The sequence below is a fragment of the Harmonia axyridis genome, chromosome 6 (genome assembly GCF_914767665.1).
Source record: "Harmonia axyridis chromosome 6, icHarAxyr1.1, whole genome shotgun sequence".
Classification (NCBI taxonomy): Eukaryota; Metazoa; Arthropoda; class Insecta; order Coleoptera; family Coccinellidae; genus Harmonia; species Harmonia axyridis.
In genome coordinates this window covers 15,708,182-15,729,387 of record NC_059506.1, presented here as the reverse complement: position 1 = coordinate 15,729,387, position 21,206 = coordinate 15,708,182, and the positions used below count along the sequence as shown (strand labels likewise).

At 35.3% G+C, this 21,206-nt stretch overlaps 2 protein-coding genes across 5 annotated transcripts in view; one reads left to right on the top strand and one right to left on the bottom strand.

The window, feature by feature from the left end:
• The window catches only part of LOC123682000 (neurotrimin-like), a 910,163-nt gene that overhangs the window by 458,839 nt on the left and 430,118 nt on the right, over window positions 1-21,206 (top strand). The window lies entirely within an intron of this gene.
• LOC123682006 lies at window positions 8,985-10,495 on the bottom strand. 2 transcript variants are annotated; one of them, XR_006747752.1, is made up of 2 exons: window positions 9,542-10,495; window positions 8,985-9,319 (listed from the first exon to the last, which is right to left on the bottom strand). XR_006747752.1 is itself a non-coding variant. In XM_045620385.1 (2 exons), the coding sequence occupies exons 1-2, from the start codon at window positions 10,181-10,183 to the stop codon at window positions 9,248-9,250; spliced, it is 486 nt and encodes a 161-aa protein (XP_045476341.1). In that variant the 5' UTR covers window positions 10,184-10,495; the 3' UTR covers window positions 8,985-9,247. The 2 variants fall into 2 exon arrangements, 1 of the variants encoding a protein (XP_045476341.1); XM_045620385.1 differs by having other exon boundaries at window positions 9,770-10,495.

Sequence of the window (21,206 nt, the reverse complement as noted above, 5' to 3'; positions counted from 1 at the left end):
GATATTTGCCTGATGAGTTTTCTAAATACTGTGCCATACTTGTCATTGATGAACGGCGCTCTTTTATCCGAGAAAATAAATCTTTAAATATTTCTTTACTCAATGTCGAGTTGTAGTTTCAGCAGTTACTAGTGTTGCATCTTCGACCGTAACTTATGAGTGGTTCATTGTTTCCTCGGACGTTTCAAAAGACGTCTGCGTTTTTATTGAGTAACATACAATTTTAATATTGAATCCCGTAAATCCCGCATGAAAAATCCCGCAATTTTGATCCCACAGAATTGCTTCTGAGGGATCCCACTTTTGGAAGATCCAGCATTTGCGGGATTGGATTCCCTATTTAGTAATAACCTAAAATCAACAATTTACAGGATATTTGAGTTCTTCTGATTTTCCAAAGATTTCTCACTTTTTGTCAATTTTTTCTACGCTGACCAAATTTGATTTTGAATTTGGAGATATTTCGTGGCCAGCAAGAAGTCCAGATCTAACACTGTTACAATAGATGGAGCAGAGAGAAGATTGAGAGTAAATTACAAGCGGAAAGTAACAACTAAGTAAATGAATAATAAAGAGGGCACGTGCTTGAACAAGGAACGGTGGAGGTCATTTAGAACATAATTTATGAATCCATTTTCTACTGAAATTTTGAGTTCAATTGCAATAAAAAAATATTTAATTCAATACTTTCCTCTATTTGCTTCTTTTCCTTTTAAAATTGAAATTTGCTAAAACAAAACTAGTGCCTGCTTTCTAACGAAATATATATTTTATTTTCATTTCATTTCTATTTCCAGAAAATTTCACGGGGATACCATGCATAATTCTAAATAAGATTCTGCGCAGCGTGTTACAACACTCAATAGGTGCTGGGAGTTTTAAGATTGAAGAAAGGTGAACAGAAAGCTATAAAGTTCAAAATCTCAGCTGATAACATCAAATATTGTCACGGAAGAAATAAAAAAAGAACCATATTTCGAAAAAGTTACATAAAACATTAATTCTTTCGTTTGCTGCTGTTTGAAGGATTGTATGAAATGAACAAATCAACAAAATTTAAACAAAATCATACTGCTGACACCCAAGTCATGGATATCAGTAGCTGTGTGAAGCTGGCACCCCCAAATGCGTATTTCTGGATGAAAATTTCGGGATCGTTGGTCCATCGTAGGTCCACGTTCGTCCACCCTTTTTTAACATTAGCAGGCACCGTTCGCGAGATATAAGAAAATACATTTTAATAATAATTATAATAATAACCGTCTCGACGAGAACCAGGGGGACCACAACGACCGGACACGACCGAGCTCTGCCCTTCTGATATTTTAAATATCTGGGATTGAGTGAATGTTCCTCTTAGCGAGGAGTGAGAAGCCGACGGCGAGGAGAAATCCTACGCGTATAGGCAAAAGTCGGATAACCGTCTCTATTATTATTATTGTTACTACTTCAACTTGTAGAACAAAGTAATCTTTAATAATTTATTTCGTATAAATGAAGAGGGAAATCAAATGATAACATTTCATCTCAGCGTTTAATTTGAAACTGAATGTTCCTGCTACATGTGAATATTATCACAACATGTGTTACAAAAAATAACAATCTCAATACCATAACATTTCTCCCCCTAAAGAATTTTTAATACAAAATCAAAAATAGTCAATAGCCAAAACGTTCAATGGGTTTAACATTCCGTTTGGGTCTCTGTTCAGGAGTTTTATTTACACTTGCTGAACTATTTCCTGAATTACTATTTACATCATTACTTCTTAAGTCTAAATCTACACAATTCTCTGAATAATTATTTACATGTTCACTTAATTCTAAATTTTCAGTTTGTCCTAGCCAATTTCTATTTACATTTCTCTCAACTTCTGAATTTTCAATATTTACATTTCCATTCAAAACTGAATTTTTACTATTTACAATATTACCTAAATTTTCTGGCATGGACTTTTTCCAGTTAAAATGTTTTATTTGATTTACATGTCTCCTCCAATACAAATTCAACTTAGGTATGAAAACTATATACATATTTTTACCAATTTTATCCTTAACAATACATACCTTGTATCCAGTATCTCTTATTGTTTTTATAATTCAATACCAGTACTTCATCCTCCTCAGTAAATTTTGTAAAATTTTTTCCAGAAAAATACATTTTTTGTTTGTACTGAGAATTTGAAACATTTTCTTTCAAATTATTCGAAATAGGAGGAATTAACAAACTGAACCGGTCATTGACCTTATGCCTAAAAAGTAGTTCAGAAGGGTTGACGCCAGTAGTACTGTGTGCAGAATTTCTATAGTCAAATAAGAAATTACAGAGAACCAAATCCAAATCTTTATCAACATTTTCATGCAAATTTTTCAATAAAGCTTTCTTTATAATTTTAACTGATGACTCTGCTTCTCCGTTGGATTGCGGATGGTATGGAGGTGCAAATATCAAATTTATACGATTTTTGTATAAAAATTGTTTAAACTCATGACAATCGAATTGTGGACCATTGTCACACACTAATATTTTTGGTAATCCAAAACGAGCGAAAGTATAGCGTAAGGTTCTAATAGTTTCTGATGCTGTGATTTTGGACATTATAAAAACTTCGATCCATTTGGAATGAGCATCCACAATTACCAAAAAAAAATTTCCCAAAAACGGTCCGCAAAAATCGATATGAATGCGTTCCCAAGCTTTATCGGGCCATTTCCAAGTATCTAATTTATGTTTGTTGGGCCTATCACTGTTAATTTTACAAGCTTCACAATTATTTAGAAAATTTATAATATCCAGATCTATGTTTGGCCACCAAAAATAAGACCTAGCGATACTCTTCATCTTCGCTATTCCCAAATGTGTCTCATGTAACCTATTTAATATTGAATTTTGTAAAATACTAGGGATCACTAAGCGATTATTCCATAAAATACATTCAGACTCAACACTTAGTTCAAAGCGTTTCTTCAGAAAAGCTTGGTAACCTTCGATATCGTTACAAGACGAAGGCCAACGACCTTTTTTTACAAATAATAATATTTTTCTGAGATCTTTATCATTTTCTGTAGCTCTCTTCACATCTTCGAAATTTATTTGCATTTCACATTTTTCGAAATAATTACAATAATTAATATCAATATAAGAAATTTCTTCTGTATTCGATGGTGAGGAATATCAGTCACAAGGAACAGTTGTATACAATTTATTCAATGGCAACGTTTCTGAGCATTTAGCTCCTTCATCAGGCTAAAAACAAAAACCAATTCATAAACAACGGCATGGATCATACAATTGGTGTAGCAATAAAGATAAAAAATACATAAAATGATGTCGCTATACAATAATAAATATGAAATATAAACTAGATGACAAATAACAATGAATATAAATATAAAGCAAAACAACATGAAACAATTAACGCCAGGTCGGCCAAGGAAACAATAAGTTTACAATAAAAAGCGATCTCACCCTATGAATAACGGTTATAAATCATTCGAATACATCGAAATCATCAAATAAATGTCCATAAAATAAAATGGCATTATCAGGATATCATAAAAAACCACATCAAATAAGACGTATAAGTATAAACTAATGTATCAGGCAAGACAGACTGCATTAAAATGTGTGAGACATACTAACACTCGATTCAAAAGGAAACACGAACTACCGCGCGATAAAACTATCTACATTTACCTTATTAATTAAGTTAAAATACACCGAACTCAAACTACCAATATCGGTGCGTGTATTCACAGAATCTTTTATTCTCTTGATAAAAACCATTTCTTTGAATGTTCGTTTAAACCAATTCTTTTCTTTATTTAAAATTTTTACATTATTAAAATCAAAGGAGTGGTCATTAATTCTTGCATGCTGTGATAATGCTGTTGCTTCACTACGATTTTTGCAATCTCTCTCATGTTGTTTCAACCTCGACCCTATATACTGTTTTGTTTGGCCTATGTAACTGCCAGCACAATCTGAACAATCTATTTTGTACACTAAATTAGAGTGTCTCATCAAAGGATTGCCATCCTTTAGTCGACTGAACAATTTTCCCACAGTTTTATTATTATAAAAAACTACTTTGTTTGAGAGATTGCTCATTATTCTTGCCAATTGCTGAGAGCATCCCGGTATATAGACTAATTTACTATAATGTGTCGTTTGATCAACATCACTGGATGATCGAGAATCACCTGCACTAATAGACGAATAAAAAATCTTATATATTAAATTACTTGGATAACCATTCTTGACCAGCAGAGCTGCCTGATCACGGAAATTTTTTTCATGGAATGACTCATGAGAGAGGTTTAGAATTTTATATTTTACATTCTTTATTATAGCGATTTTTTGTGTGAGTGAATGCAAAGAATTAAAATGTAACAATCGCTCAGAAGAAACTGGCTTCGAGTACAAATCAGTTATTATCTTATTATCACGACGGATCAATAACAAATCCAAAAATGGAATTTTTTTATCATTTTCTAATTCATATGTGAAATTCAAGTCATTATGATAATTGTTGAAGGCATTCACAACGAAATCAATACTGTCTTTAGGTATGGACATAATAATATCATCAACATATACCCATACAAACGGTATATATATATTGAGTTTCGAAATAACAGACTTGATCAAATTATTCATTATAATTTCCGCCAAGATGGGGGAGGCAGGATTGCCCATCGCTGAACCTCTAATCTGCTTATAAAACCTCTCCTTATACTGACAATAACTACTATCAAATATGAAACTAACAATTTTTTTGACAACATTTTGAGGAATTTGGATTACATCTGCATAGTCACTCCAGTTATCTGATAATATCTTCTCAACTAATTCCTGAGGTATATTTGTAAATAGGGACTCAACATCAACACTTACAAGAACATAATCATCAGGAATACTAATATGTGAAAGTCGATCAATAAGATCCCTAGAATTCCTGATGGAATAAACGAAAGTATGTTTAACATTTGACAATAAATTGCATAAATATTTTGACACATTATATACAGGTGAACCACAACATGACACAACAGGTCTAAGTGGATTATTAATTTTGTGTATTTTAACCAATCCATATATTTTGGGGGATACAGCGTTATAACATTTCATTATTTTAGATTCACTATCTGCAATATAACCATCTACCCTCAAGTTTTCGATCAAAGAATTAGCGGCAGTTTGAATTCTTATAGTTGGATCAGATTTAAGGACACTATAAGTGGTGGAATCAGACAATAAATCACGCATCTTAACATCATAGTCAGTATCATTCATAACAACAGTCTTTTTACCTTTATCAGAATTAAGAACAATTAGAGATGGATTAACACTAAGAAAACGTTTAGTCTTTTGAAACAATTTCAATAAATATTTATTAAGAGGATCTGGGGTGACCATAGACTTGAATTTATTATAAAAATTAAGAACGACATTACATAACGTAGCTCTCAATCCGTTCTTCCCCTCAGTATCCAATGTCTCCTGAACTCTTACATAATTCTCTATATCAGATAAAAGATCCAACCATGGAAAATCTTTCAGTTCATATGGTAAAGAAAACTTAGACCCCAAAGATAAAATTTTTGATACAAACCACGGTAGTTCAACATTTGTGAGGTTAACTAGCCAATTAGGCTGTGTCACCACATCGGGGCGATCAGCAAGTGAAAACAAAGAATGATACTTACGAACATTGGCCGACCTAACAGAATTCAATGTTCGCTGAAAAAATTTCTCCTGTCTCATCGCAAAATCACTAATTAATCCATCAGGCACACGATTCTTCAATGAACTTCTATGGTAAACAATACTCTTACGCAACCTGGTGATCCTCCAATTGACAATTTTAATTTCAAGATTTAGAATATCTCTTTTGAGTTTATTTACCATTGTACATATTTTTCTATTATACGGATGTTTTACTTGGAATAAAGAGTAAACACATTTGACTTCATTAACAATGTGCTTTGGGTATATACCATCATGTCTGCACCTCAACAGGAATATCCTATTGTTGATCGAGTTTGCCAGCTTCTTGTTATCTTTAGCCCATTCTTTGAAATGTACAACCAAGTTGATACCAAATACCGTCATGATGTAGTTGAAAAATCCCATGTCAACCAATTAAGAGACCAATATAATTATTTCAGATAAAATTATCGTTCCGAAGATTTAATTCGATGGTGAGGAATATCAGTCACAAGGAACAGTTGTATACAATTTATTCAATGGCAACGTTTCTGAGCATTTAGCTCCTTCATCAGGCTAAAAACAAAAACCAATTCATAAACAACGGCATGGATCATACAATTGGTGTAGCAATAAAGATAAAAAATACATAAAATGATGTCGCTATACAATAATAAATATGAAATATAAACTAGATGACAAATAACAATGAATATAAATATAAAGCAAAACAACATGAAACAATTAACGCCAGGTCGGCCAAGGAAACAATAAGTTTACAATAAAAAGCGATCTCACCCTATGAATAACGGTTATAAATCATTCGAATACATCGAAATCATCAAATAAATGTCCATAAAATAAAATGGCATTATCAGGATATCATAAAAAACCACATCAAATAAGACGTATAAGTATAAACTAATGTATCAGGCAAGACAGACTGCATTAAAATGTATGAGACATACTAACACTCGATTCAAAAGGAAACACGAACTACCGCGCGATAAAACTATCTACATTTACCTTATTAATTAAGTTAAAATACACCGAACTACCAATATCGGTGCGTGTATTCACAGAATCTTTTATTCTCTTGATAAAAACCATTTGTTTGAATGTTCGTTTAAACCAATTCTTTTCTTTATTTAAAATTTTTACATTATTAAAATCAAAGGAGTGGTCATTAATTCTTGCATGCTGTGATAATGCTGTTGCTTCACTACGATTTTTGCAATCTCTCTCATGTTGTTTCAACCTCGACCCTATATACTGTTTTGTTTGGCCTATGTAACTGCCAGCACAATCTGAACAATCTATTTTGTACACTAAATTAGAGTGTCTCATCAAAGGATTGCCATCCTTTAGTCGACTGAACAATTTTCCCACAGTTTTATTATAATAAAAAACTACTTTGTTTGAGAGATTGCTCATTATTCTTGCCAATTGCTGAGAGCATCCCGGTATATAGACTAATTTACTATAATGTGTCGTTTGATCAACATCACTGGATGATCGAGAATCACCTGCACTAATAGACGAATAAAAAATCTTATATATTAAATTACTTGGATAACCATTCTTGACCAGCAGAGCTGCCTGATCACGGAAATTTTTTTCATGGAATGACTCATGAGAGAGGTTTAGAATTTTATATTTTACATTCTTTATTATAGCGATTTTTTGTGTGAGTGAATGCAAAGAATTAAAATGTAACAATCGCTCAGAAGAAACTGGCTTCGAGTACAAATCAGTTATTATCTTATTATCACGACGGATCAATAACAAATCCAAAAATGGAATTTTTTTATCATTTTCTAATTCATATGTGAAATTCAAGTCATTATGATAATTGTTGAAGGCATTCACAACGAAATCAATACTGTCTTTAGGTATGGACATAATAATATCATCAACATATACCCATACAAACGGTATATATATATTGAGTTTCGAAATAACAGACTTGATCAAATTATTCATTATAATTTCCGCCAAGATGGGGGAGGCAGGATTGCCCATCGCTGAACCTCTAATCTGCTTATAAAACCTCTCCTTATACTGACAATAACTACTATCAAATATGAAACTAACAATTTTTTTGACAACATTTTGAGGAATTTGGATTACATCTGCATAGTCACTCCAGTTATCTGATAATATCTTCTCAACTAATTCCTGAGGTATATTTGTAAATAGGGACTCAACATCAACACTTACAAGAACATAATCATCAGGAATACTAATATGTGAAAGTCGATCAATAAGATCCCTAGAATTCCTGATGGAATAAACGAAAGTATGTTTAACATTTGACAATAAATTGCATAAATATTTTGACACATTATATACAGGTGAACCACAACATGACACAACAGGTCTAAGTGGATTATTAATTTTGTGTATTTTAACCAATCCATATATTTTGGGGGATACAGCGTTATAACATTTCATTATTTTAGATTCACTATCTGCAATATAACCATCTACCCTCAAGTTTTCGATCAAAGAATTAGCGGCAGTTTGAATTCTTATAGTTGGATCAGATTTAAGGACACTATAAGTGGTGGAATCAGACAATAAATCACGCATCTTAACATCATAGTCAGTATCATTCATAACAACAGTCTTTTTACCTTTATCAGAATTAAGAACAATTAGAGATGGATTAACACTAAGAAAACGTTTAGTCTTTTGAAACAATTTCAATAAATATTTATTAAGAGGATCTGGGGTGACCATAGACTTGAATTTATTATAAAAATTAAGAACGACATTACATAACGTAGCTCTCAATCCGTTCTTCCCCTCAGTATCCAATGTCTCCTGAACTCTTACATAATTCTCTATATCAGATAAAAGATCCAACCATGGAAAATCTTTCAGTTCATATGGTAAAGAAAACTTAGACCCCAAAGATAAAATTTTTGATACAAACCACGGTAGTTCAACATTTGTGAGGTTAACTAGCCAATTAGGCTGTGTCACCACATCGGGGCGATCAGCAAGTGAAAACAAAGAATGATACTTACGAACATTGGCCGACCTAACAGAATTCAATGTTCGCTGAAAAAATTTCTCCTGTCTCATCGCAAAATCACTAATTAATCCATCAGGCACACGATTCTTCAATGAACTTCTATGGTAAACAATACTCTTACGCAACCTGGTGATCCTCCAATTGACAATTTTAATTTCAAGATTTAGAATATCTCTTTTGAGTTTATTTACCATTGTACATATTTTTCTATTATACGGATGTTTTACTTGGAATAAAGAGTAAACACATTTGACTTCATTAACAATGTGCTTTGGGTATATACCATCATGTCTGCACCTCAACAGGAATATCCTATTGTTGATCGAGTTTGCCAGCTTCTTGTTATCTTTAGCCCATTCTTTGAAATGTACAACCAAGTTGATACCAAATACCGTCATGATGTAGTTGAAAAATCCCATGTCAACCAATTAAGAGACCAATATAATTATTTCAGATAAAATTATCGTTCCGAAGATTTAATTCGATGGTGAGGAATATCAGTCACAAGGAACAGTTGTATACAATTTATTCAATGGCAACGTTTCTGAGCATTTAGCTCCTTCATCAGGCTAAAAACAAAAACCAATTCATAAACAACGGCATGGATCATACAATTGGTGTAGCAATAAAGATAAAAAATACATAAAATGATGTCGCTATACAATAATAAATATGAAATATAAACTAGATGACAAATAACAATGAATATAAATATAAAGCAAAACAACATGAAACAATTAACGCCAGGTCGGCCAAGGAAACAATAAGTTTACAATAAAAAGCGATCTCACCCTATGAATAACGGTTATAAATCATTCGAATACATCGAAATCATCAAATAAATGTCCATAAAATAAAATGGCATTATCAGGATATCATAAAAAACCACATCAAATAAGACGTATAAGTATAAACTAATGTATCAGGCAAGACAGACTGCATTAAAATGTGTGAGACATACTAACACTCGATTCAAAAGGAAACACGAACTACCGCGCGATAAAACTATCTACATTTACCTTATTAATTAAGTTAAAATACACCGAACTCAAACTACCAATATCGGTGCGTGTATTCACAGAATCTTTTATTCTCTTGATAAAAACCATTTCTTTGAATGTTCGTTTAAACCAATTCTTTTCTTTATTTAAAATTTTTACATTATTAAAATCAAAGGAGTGGTCATTAATTCTTGCATGCTGTGATAATGCTGTTGCTTCACTACGATTTTTGCAATCTCTCTCATGTTGTTTCAACCTCGACCCTATATACTGTTTTGTTTGGCCTATGTAACTGCCAGCACAATCTGAACAATCTATTTTGTACACTAAATTAGAGTGTCTCATCAAAGGATTGCCATCCTTTAGTCGACTGAACAATTTTCCCACAGTTTTATTATAATAAAAAACTACTTTGTTTGAGAGATTGCTCATTATTCTTGCCAATTGCTGAGAGCATCCCGGTATATAGACTAATTTACTATAATGTGTCGTTTGATCAACATCACTGGATGATCGAGAATCACCTGCACTAATAGACGAATAAAAAATCTTATATATTAAATTACTTGGATAACCATTCTTGACCAGCAGAGCTGCCTGATCACGGAAATTTTTTTCATGGAATGACTCATGAGAGAGGTTTAGAATTTTATATTTTACATTCTTTATTATAGCGATTTTTTGTGTGAGTGAATGCAAAGAATTAAAATGTAACAATCGCTCAGAAGAAACTGGCTTCGAGTACAAATCATGATGTTAAGATGCGTGATTTATTGTCTGATTCCACCACTTATAGTGTCCTTAAATCTGATCCAACTATAAGAATTCAAACTGCCGCTAATTCTTTGATCGAAAACTTGAGGGTAGATGGTTATATTGCAGATAGTGAATCTAAAATAATGAAATGTTATAACGCTGTATCCCCCAAAATATATGGATTGGTTAAAATACACAAAATTAATAATCCACTTAGACCTGTTGTGTCATGTTGTGGTTCACCTGTATATAATGTGTCAAAATATTTATGCAATTTATTGTCAAATGTTAAACATACTTTCGTTTATTCCATCAGGAATTCTAGGGATCTTATTGATCGACTTTCACATATTAGTATTCCTGATGATTATGTTCTTGTAAGTGTTGATGTTGAGTCCCTATTTACAAATATACCTCAGGAATTAGTTGAGAAGATATTATCAGATAACTGGAGTGACTATGCAGATGTAATCCAAATTCCTCAAAATGTTGTCAAAAAAATTGTTAGTTTCATATTTGATAGTAGTTATTGTCAGTATAAGGAGAGGTTTTATAAGCAGATTAGAGGTTCAGCGATGGGCAATCCTGCCTCCCCCATCTTGGCGGAAATTATAATGAATAATTTGATCAAGTCTGTTATTTCGAAACTCAATATATATATACCGTTTGTATGGGTATATGTTGATGATATTATTATGTCCATACCTAAAGACAGTATTGATTTCGTTGTGAATGCCTTCAACAATTATCATAATGACTTGAATTTCACATATGAATTAGAAAATGATAAAAAAATTCCATTTTTGGATTTGTTATTGATCCGTCGTGATAATAAGATAATAACTGATTTGTACTCGAAGCCAGTTTCTTCTGAGCGATTGTTACATTTTAATTCTTTGCATTCACTCACACAAAAAATCGCTATAATAAAGAATGTAAAATATAAAATTCTAAACCTCTCTCATGAGTCATTCCATGAAAAAAATTTCCGTGATCAGGCAGCTCTGCTGGTCAAGAATGGTTATCCAAGTAATTTAATATATAAGATTTTTTATTCGTCTATTAGTGCAGGTGATTCTCGATCATCCAGTGATGTTGATCAAACGACACATTATAGTAAATTAGTCTATATACCGGGATGCTCTCAGCAATTGGCAAGAATAATGAGCAATCTCTCAAACAAAGTAGTTTTTTATTATAATAAAACTGTGGGAAAATTGTTCAGTCGACTAAAGGATGGCAATCCTTTGATGAGACACTCTAATTTAGTGTACAAAATAGATTGTTCAGATTGTGCTGGCAGTTACATAGGCCAAACAAAACAGTATATAGGGTCGAGGTTGAAACAACATGAGAGAGATTGCAAAAATCGTAGTGAAGCAACAGCATTATCACAGCATGCAAGAATTAATGACCACTCCTTTGATTTTAATAATGTAAAAATTTTAAATAAAGAAAAGAATTGGTTTAAACGAACATTCAAAGAAATGGTTTTTATCAAGAGAATAAAAGATTCTGTGAATACACGCACCGATATTGGTAGTTTGAGTTCGGTGTATTTTAACTTAATTAATAAGGTAAATGTAGATAGTTTTATCGCGCGGTAGTTCGTGTTTCCTTTTGAATCGAGTGTTAGTATGTCTCACACATTTTAATGCAGTCTGTCTTGCCTGATACATTAGTTTATACTTATACGTCTTATTTGATGTGGTTTTTTATGATATCCTGATAATGCCATTTTATTTTATGGACATTTATTTGATGATTTCGATGTATTCGAATGATTTATAACCGTTATTCATAGGGTGAGATCGCTTTTTATTGTAAACTTATTGTTTCCTTGGCCGACCTGGCGTTAATTGTTTCATGTTGTTTTGCTTTATATTTATATTCATTGTTATTTGTCATCTAGTTTATATTTCATATTTATTATTGTATAGCGACATCATTTTATGTATTTTTTATCTTTATTGCTACACCAATTGTATGATCCATGCCGTTGTTTATGAATTGGTTTTTGTTTTTAGCCTGATGAAGGAGCTAAATGCTCAGAAACGTTGCCATTGAATAAATTGTATACAACTGTTCCTTGTGACTGATATTCCTCACCATCGAATTAAATCTTCGGAACGATAATTTTATCTGAAAAAATTTCTTCTGTATATTCAAAATTATCCGGAAGAGGTAATCTGCTCAAACAATCTGCGACGTTATTTTCGGATCTTACATACTCTATTTTGTAGGTGTAATTTGACAAAATCACTGCCCATCTTCTGAGTCGATTTGCCGAAAATTGTGGAATTGCTTTTGACGGATTAAAAATTGCTAATAATGGCTTGTGATCAGTAACAAGAATAAACGGTCGGTTATAAAGATATTGATTGAATTTATCGAGACCAAAAATAATAGCAAGACCTTCCTTTTCTATTTGTGAATAGTTAATTTCACTTTTATTCAATGTTCTAGAGGCGTATGCAATAGGTCGTTCAGTTTTATTTTCGAAAACATGACTTATAATAGCCGCAATACCATAATTTGAGGCATCTACAGTAAGTTTTATCGGCTTGTCATCTTGAAAATGTACCAGTAACTTATCAGACGTCAGTTCATTTTTTATTTTATTAAAAGCGTTTTGACATTCTTTCGACCAATTCCACTTTACATCTTTTTTTAGCAGATTATAAAGTGGATGCAATATAGTAGCTTGATTTTTTATAAATTTTCCATAATAACTAATTAGTGAAATTATAGACTTTAATTGAGTAATATTACGAGGAATGGGCGCATTTTTGATTGCCTCGATTTTAACAGGATCAGGATGTATCCCTTCTTTGTCAATTATGTGACCCAAATATTTCACTGATTTCTGGAAAAAACAGCATTTATCTAAGGAAACTTTAAGTCCTGCATCTTTTAAAATGTCTAATACTCGTTTCAATTTTTCAAGATGTTCTTTTCTATTTCGTGCAGTAATTAAAACATCATCAATGAAAAAAACTACTCCCTCTATTCCGCTAAGTAAGGATGTCATAATTTTCTGAAATTTACTAGGACAAGAGGCTATTCCAAATGGTAATCGATTATATACAAATAACCCTATATGAGTTGAAATAGTACAAAATTTTTTAGAATTTTCATCTAACAAAACTTGGTTGAAAGCATTTGATAAATCTAATTTAGTATATTCCTCACCACCTGCTAAGCTAGCAAATAAATCATCAGTGCGTGGTAAAGGATACTTATCTACTTCCAGGTGCGGATTTACCGTCACCTTAAAATCACCACAGATCCTTATGCTACCATCAGGTTTTAGAACAGGTACTACTGGGGTCCCCCAATCTGAGTACTCCACTGGAGAAATCACTCCCATCTCTAAAAGTCGGTTCAGTTCATCCTCCACTTTAGATTTCATAGCGAATGGTAAAGGTCTGGCCCTGAAAAATTTTGGCACAACAGTATCGTTTTTTAACTTTAATATTGCTACACCTTTAGTAAAAGTCCCTAAACCTGGGGAAAAAACAGCTGAATATTTTTCTTTCAATTCATTCACCAAAAAATTATCATCCAAGCTAGTCAATTGAAATACATCTGATAATCCAATCGAAAATTTCGAGAGAAAATCCCTACCTAATATAGGTGGTCCTCCCTTATCTATTACAAAAATTGTAATATTTTTCTCTATGTCATTATAAACAACATTCGTTACAAAACTACCAATAGGTGATATCTTTTGACCAGTGTATACAAATAATTCCTTATCAGATTTTCTTAAAGTTTCAGATGAGAAAAATTTTTCATAGAAGAATTTGTTTATACAAGATATACTTGATCCTGTGTCTATTCGAAATGCATAATTATTATTATTAATAGAAATATTAACATAAAATGGTTTATTTTCTATATTTTTGATCATAAATAATGAATTTTGCTTATCATCCAGATAATTTTGAAAAGAATTCTGTTTGACAAATTTGAAATTGCGATTCGTTTTATTTTGATTATGAACAATTCTTTTTGTCCCTGATTGTTGTCTTTTCGGACAAACAGGAGATAAATGACCTTTAGTATTACAGAAATGGCAAGAACACTCACGGTATTGACAATTTGATGACAGATGATTGCTTCTGCCACAAACTTGACATTTCATTTGCGCTGACATCCTTTCCTGTGACGTAGAGGTTGACGTCTTCGCTGAGGCTGCGCACTTGCTGCCTTTTCTGAAATGGAACAATGGCTCTTCTTTCAAGGAAAATGGCGTCGCTTCTTTTCCACGTGCTGCTTCTTTGGATGACGCTATTCGAATTGCTTCGGCTAGAGAAATTTGTTTCCTTTCTTCAAAAAGTCTGTCCATCACAGGTCCATTATTATATCCCACGATGAACCGATCTCTTAATGCAATGTTTAACTCTTCGTCAAACTCACAATATGCTGCTAAATTTCGAAGTCTAGCTGCCCAGTCGTTTGCTGTTTCACTTGATAACTTCTTGGCACTGTAGAATTTTTCTCTTTCGGCAAAAACCGAAGTTTGCGTTCCGAAATGATCGGAAAATAAGTTTATCAGTTCTTCGAAGGTTTTTCTTTCCGGTGCGGTTGGTAGGCACAAATTGAAAATTAATCGGTAAGAATCTTCCGATAGTAAATTTAATAATATGGCACGTTTTCTCACGGGATCTTCTATATTGTTCGCCGTGAAATAATTCAATAAACGAGGTTTGAAGATACTCCAGTCATTAATTTTTACGTCGAATTCACGTAAATGACCGACAAAACTCTTTTCTTCACTCATTTTCTCGTCGCCACTGTTACTACTTCAACTTGTAGAACAAAGTAATCTTTAATAATTTATTTCGTATAAATGAAGAGGGAAATCAAATGATAACATTTCATCTCAGCGTTTAATTTGAAACTGAATGTTCCTGCTACATGTGAATATTATCACAACATGTGTTACAAAAAATAACAATCTCAATACCATAACAATTATCATATTAGTGATAAAGACAGTTATTATTATTATTATTATTTCTTATATCTCGCGAATGGTGCATGGAAAAATGATAGAAAATGGTGGACAAACGTGGACCTACGAAATATAAGAAAATACATCTCAATAATAATAATAATAATGAAGACGGTCCCGACTTTTGCCTATACGCGTAGGATTTCTCCTCGCCGTCGGCTTCTCACTCCTCGCTAAGAGGAACATTCACTCAGTCCCAGATATTTAAAATATCAGAAGGGTAGAGCTCGGTCGTGTCCGGTCCTTGTGGTCCCCCTGGTTCTCGTCGAACTTCTGGTTCTCTTACACGCGATCCTTGAACCTGTCCTTCGCTTCCTAGGAATTTTCTCACCGTCCTTGCAGTACCTGAAAGAACAGCTTTTTGCATTATATTAGATATATACTCACTAAGTTGCTTGATATTTCTCTTGAGATTTTTGGGTACTATTCCTGTTGTTGAGATGATAATTGGAATAGTTCTCGTTGATATCATTTCCCACTGGCGCTTTATCTGAAATTCGAGGTCCCTATATTTTGAAATTTTTTCGACCTCTTTTTGACGCATGTTGTTGTTATTAGGTATTGCTACGTCGATGAGTATTGCTGCCTTTTGATGTTTATCAACTAGCAATATATCTGGCCTGTTGTAAGGGACTGTTTTATCAGTCAAAACTGTACGATCCCAGTACAGTTTATAGCGTTCGTTTTCCAGGATTGTTTCCGGTCGGTACTTGTAGTATGGCACTTTTTCAGAATGAATTAGCGTTAATTTAGTTGCCATTTCTTGGTGTAGTATCTTTCCTACTGCATCGTGTCGCTCTTTATATTCATTTCCTGCAAACATTTGACATCCTCCCGTGATATGTTGGATTGTCTCATTCGTTGGACATCCATAACGGCATCGATCGTCAGTAATAGTTCGATCCTTTATGATATGCTTGCAGTAATTTTTTGTTGAGATCACTTGATCTTGGATGGCTAAAAGAAATCCTTCCGTTTCTGGATAAATCGCACCTGATGTGAGCCAATAGTTCGACGCTTCAATGTCGACATGATCCTGGTTCACCTCGTTGAAATGTCGTCCATGTAGGGGCTTTTCTCTCCATCTTTGCAGTTTTTCTTGAATTGTCTGGTGGTTGTATGACAATTGCTCTTTGTGCGGTTGTAAAGGTGTTGATTCGTATGCTTCACACAGTACTTTGTAGATCTCTGACATGCCTGATTTGTCTTTGAAGTATGTTCGTAGGCATTCAATTGGCCCATGGGCAAGTTCCATGATGTCTAGCAGACCTCTGCCTCCTTTATTCCTCGGCAGTGTCGATGAAGACGGTTATTATTATTATTATTAAGAAAAATTTTCTTATATCTCGCTAACGGTGCCTGGACAAATTATAAAAAAGGATGGACAAACGTTGACCTACGATGGACAAACGATCCCGATTTTTTTCCAAAAATTCGCATTTGGGGGTGCCAGCTTCACACAGCTACTGATATCCATGATTTGGGAGTCAGCAGTATGATCTTTTTTAAATTTTGTTAATTTGTTCTTTGTAGCAAACGAAAGAATAAATGTTTTATGTAACTTTCTCGAAATACGGGTCTGTTTTTTATTTCTTTTCCGTTCATTTTTTGAGCAGCACCCACAAATCTCAAAGAAGTGTTTAAAATGCCATTAATCGTTTGTCCAGCATAGGTCCATTTTTTTTTGTCCTTCCCCAGAAACCAAAAAAATCGAGCATTCCAAATACGCAAAGTGTGAAGTTGGCACTCCCAAATGCGAATTTTGGATCGTTCGTCCATCGTAGGTCCACGTTCATCCACCCAATAATTTCATTAATCCAACCCCAGAAACCAAAAACTCGACCATTCCAAATTATGCCAAGTGTGAAGTTGGCACCCCCAAATGCGATGTTTGAGCTCAAAATTTCAGGATCGTTTGTCCATCGTATGTCCACGTTTGTCCATCCAATAATTTTATTTGTCCACCCCCAGAAACCAAGACATCGATCATTCGAAATTACGCGAAGTGTGAAGTTGGCACCCCCAATGCGAATTTTGAGCTCAAAATTTCGGGAACATTTGTCCATCGTAGATCCTCGTTTGTCCACCTTTTTTTTAATTTGTCCAGACACCGTTCAAGAGATATGGAGAAAAAGGTTCTTTCCGGGCATTATCTGAGCAGGACCCCCAGATTGCGAAAACGTGTTTTATAATAGCGATGGGACGAGTTGCATAATTCTCAACTGGATCTACTCGAGTTGAATCGATGGCCAACTCGGTTTGAAAGTCGAGTTGACTCGAGTCGGCCGCAACCGACCGAATAACTCGATGCGTTCACCGCACCGAGTGAAGGTTCATCGCGTCGACTTCGACTGCCGGCATCCACCGAGTCAAACTCGGTCCATTCGAGTTGAACTCGGTCCATCCGAGTTCAACTCGGTCGACGAGTTGAAACGTTGAAACGTTGAAACTCGGTTGAAACGTTGAAACTCGGTTGAAACGAGTTCAGTTCGGTGAAGGAAGGTTTAACTCGGCGGTCGCTTCACCACACGTGACACGACGGCTTGATTCGGTTTACGTCGTATAGTCGTAACGTAACTCGTAAGATCCAGCCCAACTCGGGCCAGCCACAGCTCGAACTGCAATGGCAACGAACGTGGATTCACGATTTACCGAATCGTATAGTTTCTTCCGAGTTCCGAGTTGATTCGAATAAACGCAAAGGTAAATGGAGCTGACTCGTTGAGATTGCAAATCGAGTTAATCGAGTTGAACAGCTCGAGTTGCCCATCGCTATTTCATAAAGCAATGTAAGTCTAATTATGTTTAGCCATTTATATGTGTTTCTTCACCTACAAATCTATAAAAACACATTTCTCTGTCCAGAAATCATGTCACATATCATCTAACTAGCGAAGAATTTTCCTATTTGGACGAACGTTATGAAAACTTATTTTCCTTCTTCATCTGGAGTAGCATCGTCAGCAAGATGCGGAGCATATTTGAAAGATTTGAAGAATTCGGCTCTGGGTACAGACTAAAAACAATTACGAGCCGATAAATTCGTTGCTAATCACATTAAATCAATTTAAAGTATTTCAAAAATTGAATTTGCCTCGACTAAGCTAAAAAGTACTTAGAGAGGTGGAAGGCACCCTCAACGCGAAGGAGATTCTGCTTGCAATGTTCGGTGATATCGGAGGGTCCTTTGATAATACCCTACATAACTCCATATCATGCTCTGGTCGAGAGTCATCTGCGTTATGGTATAGTTTGTTGCGGGAATGCTTTGAAGACTCATATCCTCAAACTTGAAGTCTTGCAGAAACGGTTTTTGAAGACCATTCTTGGTAAAGATCCTAGATACCCATCGGATAGTTTGTTTTTGGAAGCACAGGTTTTTGATATTCGACATTTGTACTACTTCAGTACCACCATGATATACCGTTGCGGCGAAAAGAGTTCTTCGTTGCCCGTACAGTTCTATGAGACCCGAGGAAGAAAGCTTTTCATTCTACCGAGGGTGCAAAAATGTGTTGGACAGCGATCGTTTGAGACCCGAGGAAGAAAGCTTTTCATTCTACCGAGGGTGCAAAAATGTGTTGGACAGCGATCGTTTTCTTATACTGCCCCAAGATTATACAATTTTATACCTCAAGAGATTCAGCACATCACTGGATTATCGAGATTCAGAAACAGGTTGAGAGAATTCATCATGACCCAGCGTCGGAGAGTGTTTGCCTATCTGGTTGAACTGCGGAGTTGATGTTGTTTGTGTGCGATTTTTAGATCTTTTATGCATTGTATGTCATAGTTTTGCATTGTGTGCGTGGACTTTTCCATTGTTGTTGATTTTGGATGTATATACAATTACTTAATGTTGCCTACCTTTCATTTGTGTATTTATTACCCTCCACTGTTAAGTGGATATCAGCTATGTTGAAAGGACGAACCGTTACAGCCTATCTGGGAGAAACCGAAGTGACTGTGCTGACGTGCAGGGGATGCTCTCAGGGAGGGGTTCTATCACCCTTGCTGTGGAGCTTGGTCATGGATGGCCTCTTGGAGAGCCTTACAACAGGCTGACTTAACGTCCAGGCTTACGCCGACGACATAGTGGTGACGGTTAGAGGCAAGCATGGGGGCCCAATAAGTAGCCGAATGCAACTTGCTCTCAAAATTATTGAAAAGTGGTGCGGGGAAGAGGGGCTTACTGTCAACCCCTCGAAAACATCAATAATCCCGTTCACTAGAAGAAGGAAGCTCGACCTCAGAGCTCTGGTCTTAAATGGTCAGACTCTGCACTTCTCTAGTGAGTGTAAATATCTAGGTGTTATCCTGGACAGTAAACTGAACTGGGGGAAACATATAGATAAGACTCTTTCCAGAGCCACGGCGGCTATGTGGGCATGCAAAAGACTCTTTGAAAAGACATGGGGAGTGAAACCGAAAATGGTACTGTGGTTATACACAGCGGTGGTACGCCCTATTGTCACCTATGCATCTCTAGCATGGTGGACAAAAACCGAGGAGGTCACACGCATCAGGTTGCAGAAACTGCAAAGGCTGGCGTGTATTGGTGTCACAGGAGCTATGCGCACAGCTCCCACGGCAGCGCTGGAGGTCATACTAGACTTGCCTCCCTCACACCTACATGTGAGGAAATGTAGCCTGCTCGAAGCAATAAGAATTTCCTATAATGGAAAGCTCCTTCCTGGGAACTGGGTTGGACGTATGAGGATACTGAATCAACTAGATTCAAACCTCCTCGCAAAACCATCAGATATTATGCCAATCACCTACGATTTTGAAACGCCCTTTGAAACGGTTATAAATGACCGTCATAGTGCAATAAGTCTCATAAATCGTCTGGACAAAAAGTCATCCATATAGTTTACAGATGGATCAAAAACAGAGAAGGGCACCGGCATTGGGATATATGGACCTAGACTGAGGATCTCTAAAGCCCTGGGAAGTGAGCCCTCGATTCTATAGACCGAGATAATGGCTGTTTATGTATGCGCCCAGGAGTGTCTCAAAATGAACCTCAAAGGGGCGCATATCTACATCACCACGGACAGCCAAACCACACTGAGATCCCTGGAATCGTGCTGTCAGGGGTCTCTGCTGACTTGGGAGTGTCGTAACACCATAAAGCAACTGGGCAGAGGAAATAAGGTGACTTTACTATGGGTACCAGGACACTGTGGGGTTGAAGGAAATGAGAGAGCGGATGAGCTTGCAAAAAGTGCATCAAGGTTAAGACCTGCTGGACCTGAGCCTTTCTGTGGGATAGGAAAAGACCAATACAAAGCTGCGGTCCAGTTATGGGAGTTGAACAGTAGGACAATTCACTGGACTAACACTCCTAGATTTGCTCAGGCAAAGAAATTCGTGAAGATTTCACCTACTTACACCAGAAAGCTCCTGAAGCTGTCGCGAGCAGAGCTTCGGGTGATGGTGGGACTGCTGACGGGGCACTGTCGGTACAAACATCATTTGTACCGTATGGGTAAGTCAGCAGACGAGATTTGCAGGCTCTGTGGATCGGAAGTAGAAACGGCTGAACACTTGATATGCAAGTGTCCAGAGCTGGCTGGCCTAAGAATCATTCACATGGGCAAGCCGGTCCTGGATACCAAAGAGGTAATGGCCAAGACCCCTAGGGAGGTTGTCAATTTTATTAACGTCATTGACGAC

What these genes read in the sequence shown, in the direction of transcription:
- LOC123682006 (XM_045620385.1), bottom strand. Translation starts at nt 10,183, where the DNA reads ATGAGCAATCTCTCAAACAAAGTAGTTTTTTATTATAATAAAACTGTG. An exon ending in ATTTTAACTTAATTAATAAG is followed by an intron (nt 9,320 to 9,769) that starts GTAAATGTAGAT and finishes TTTTGTTTTTAG; the next exon opens with CCTGATGAAGGAGCTAAATG.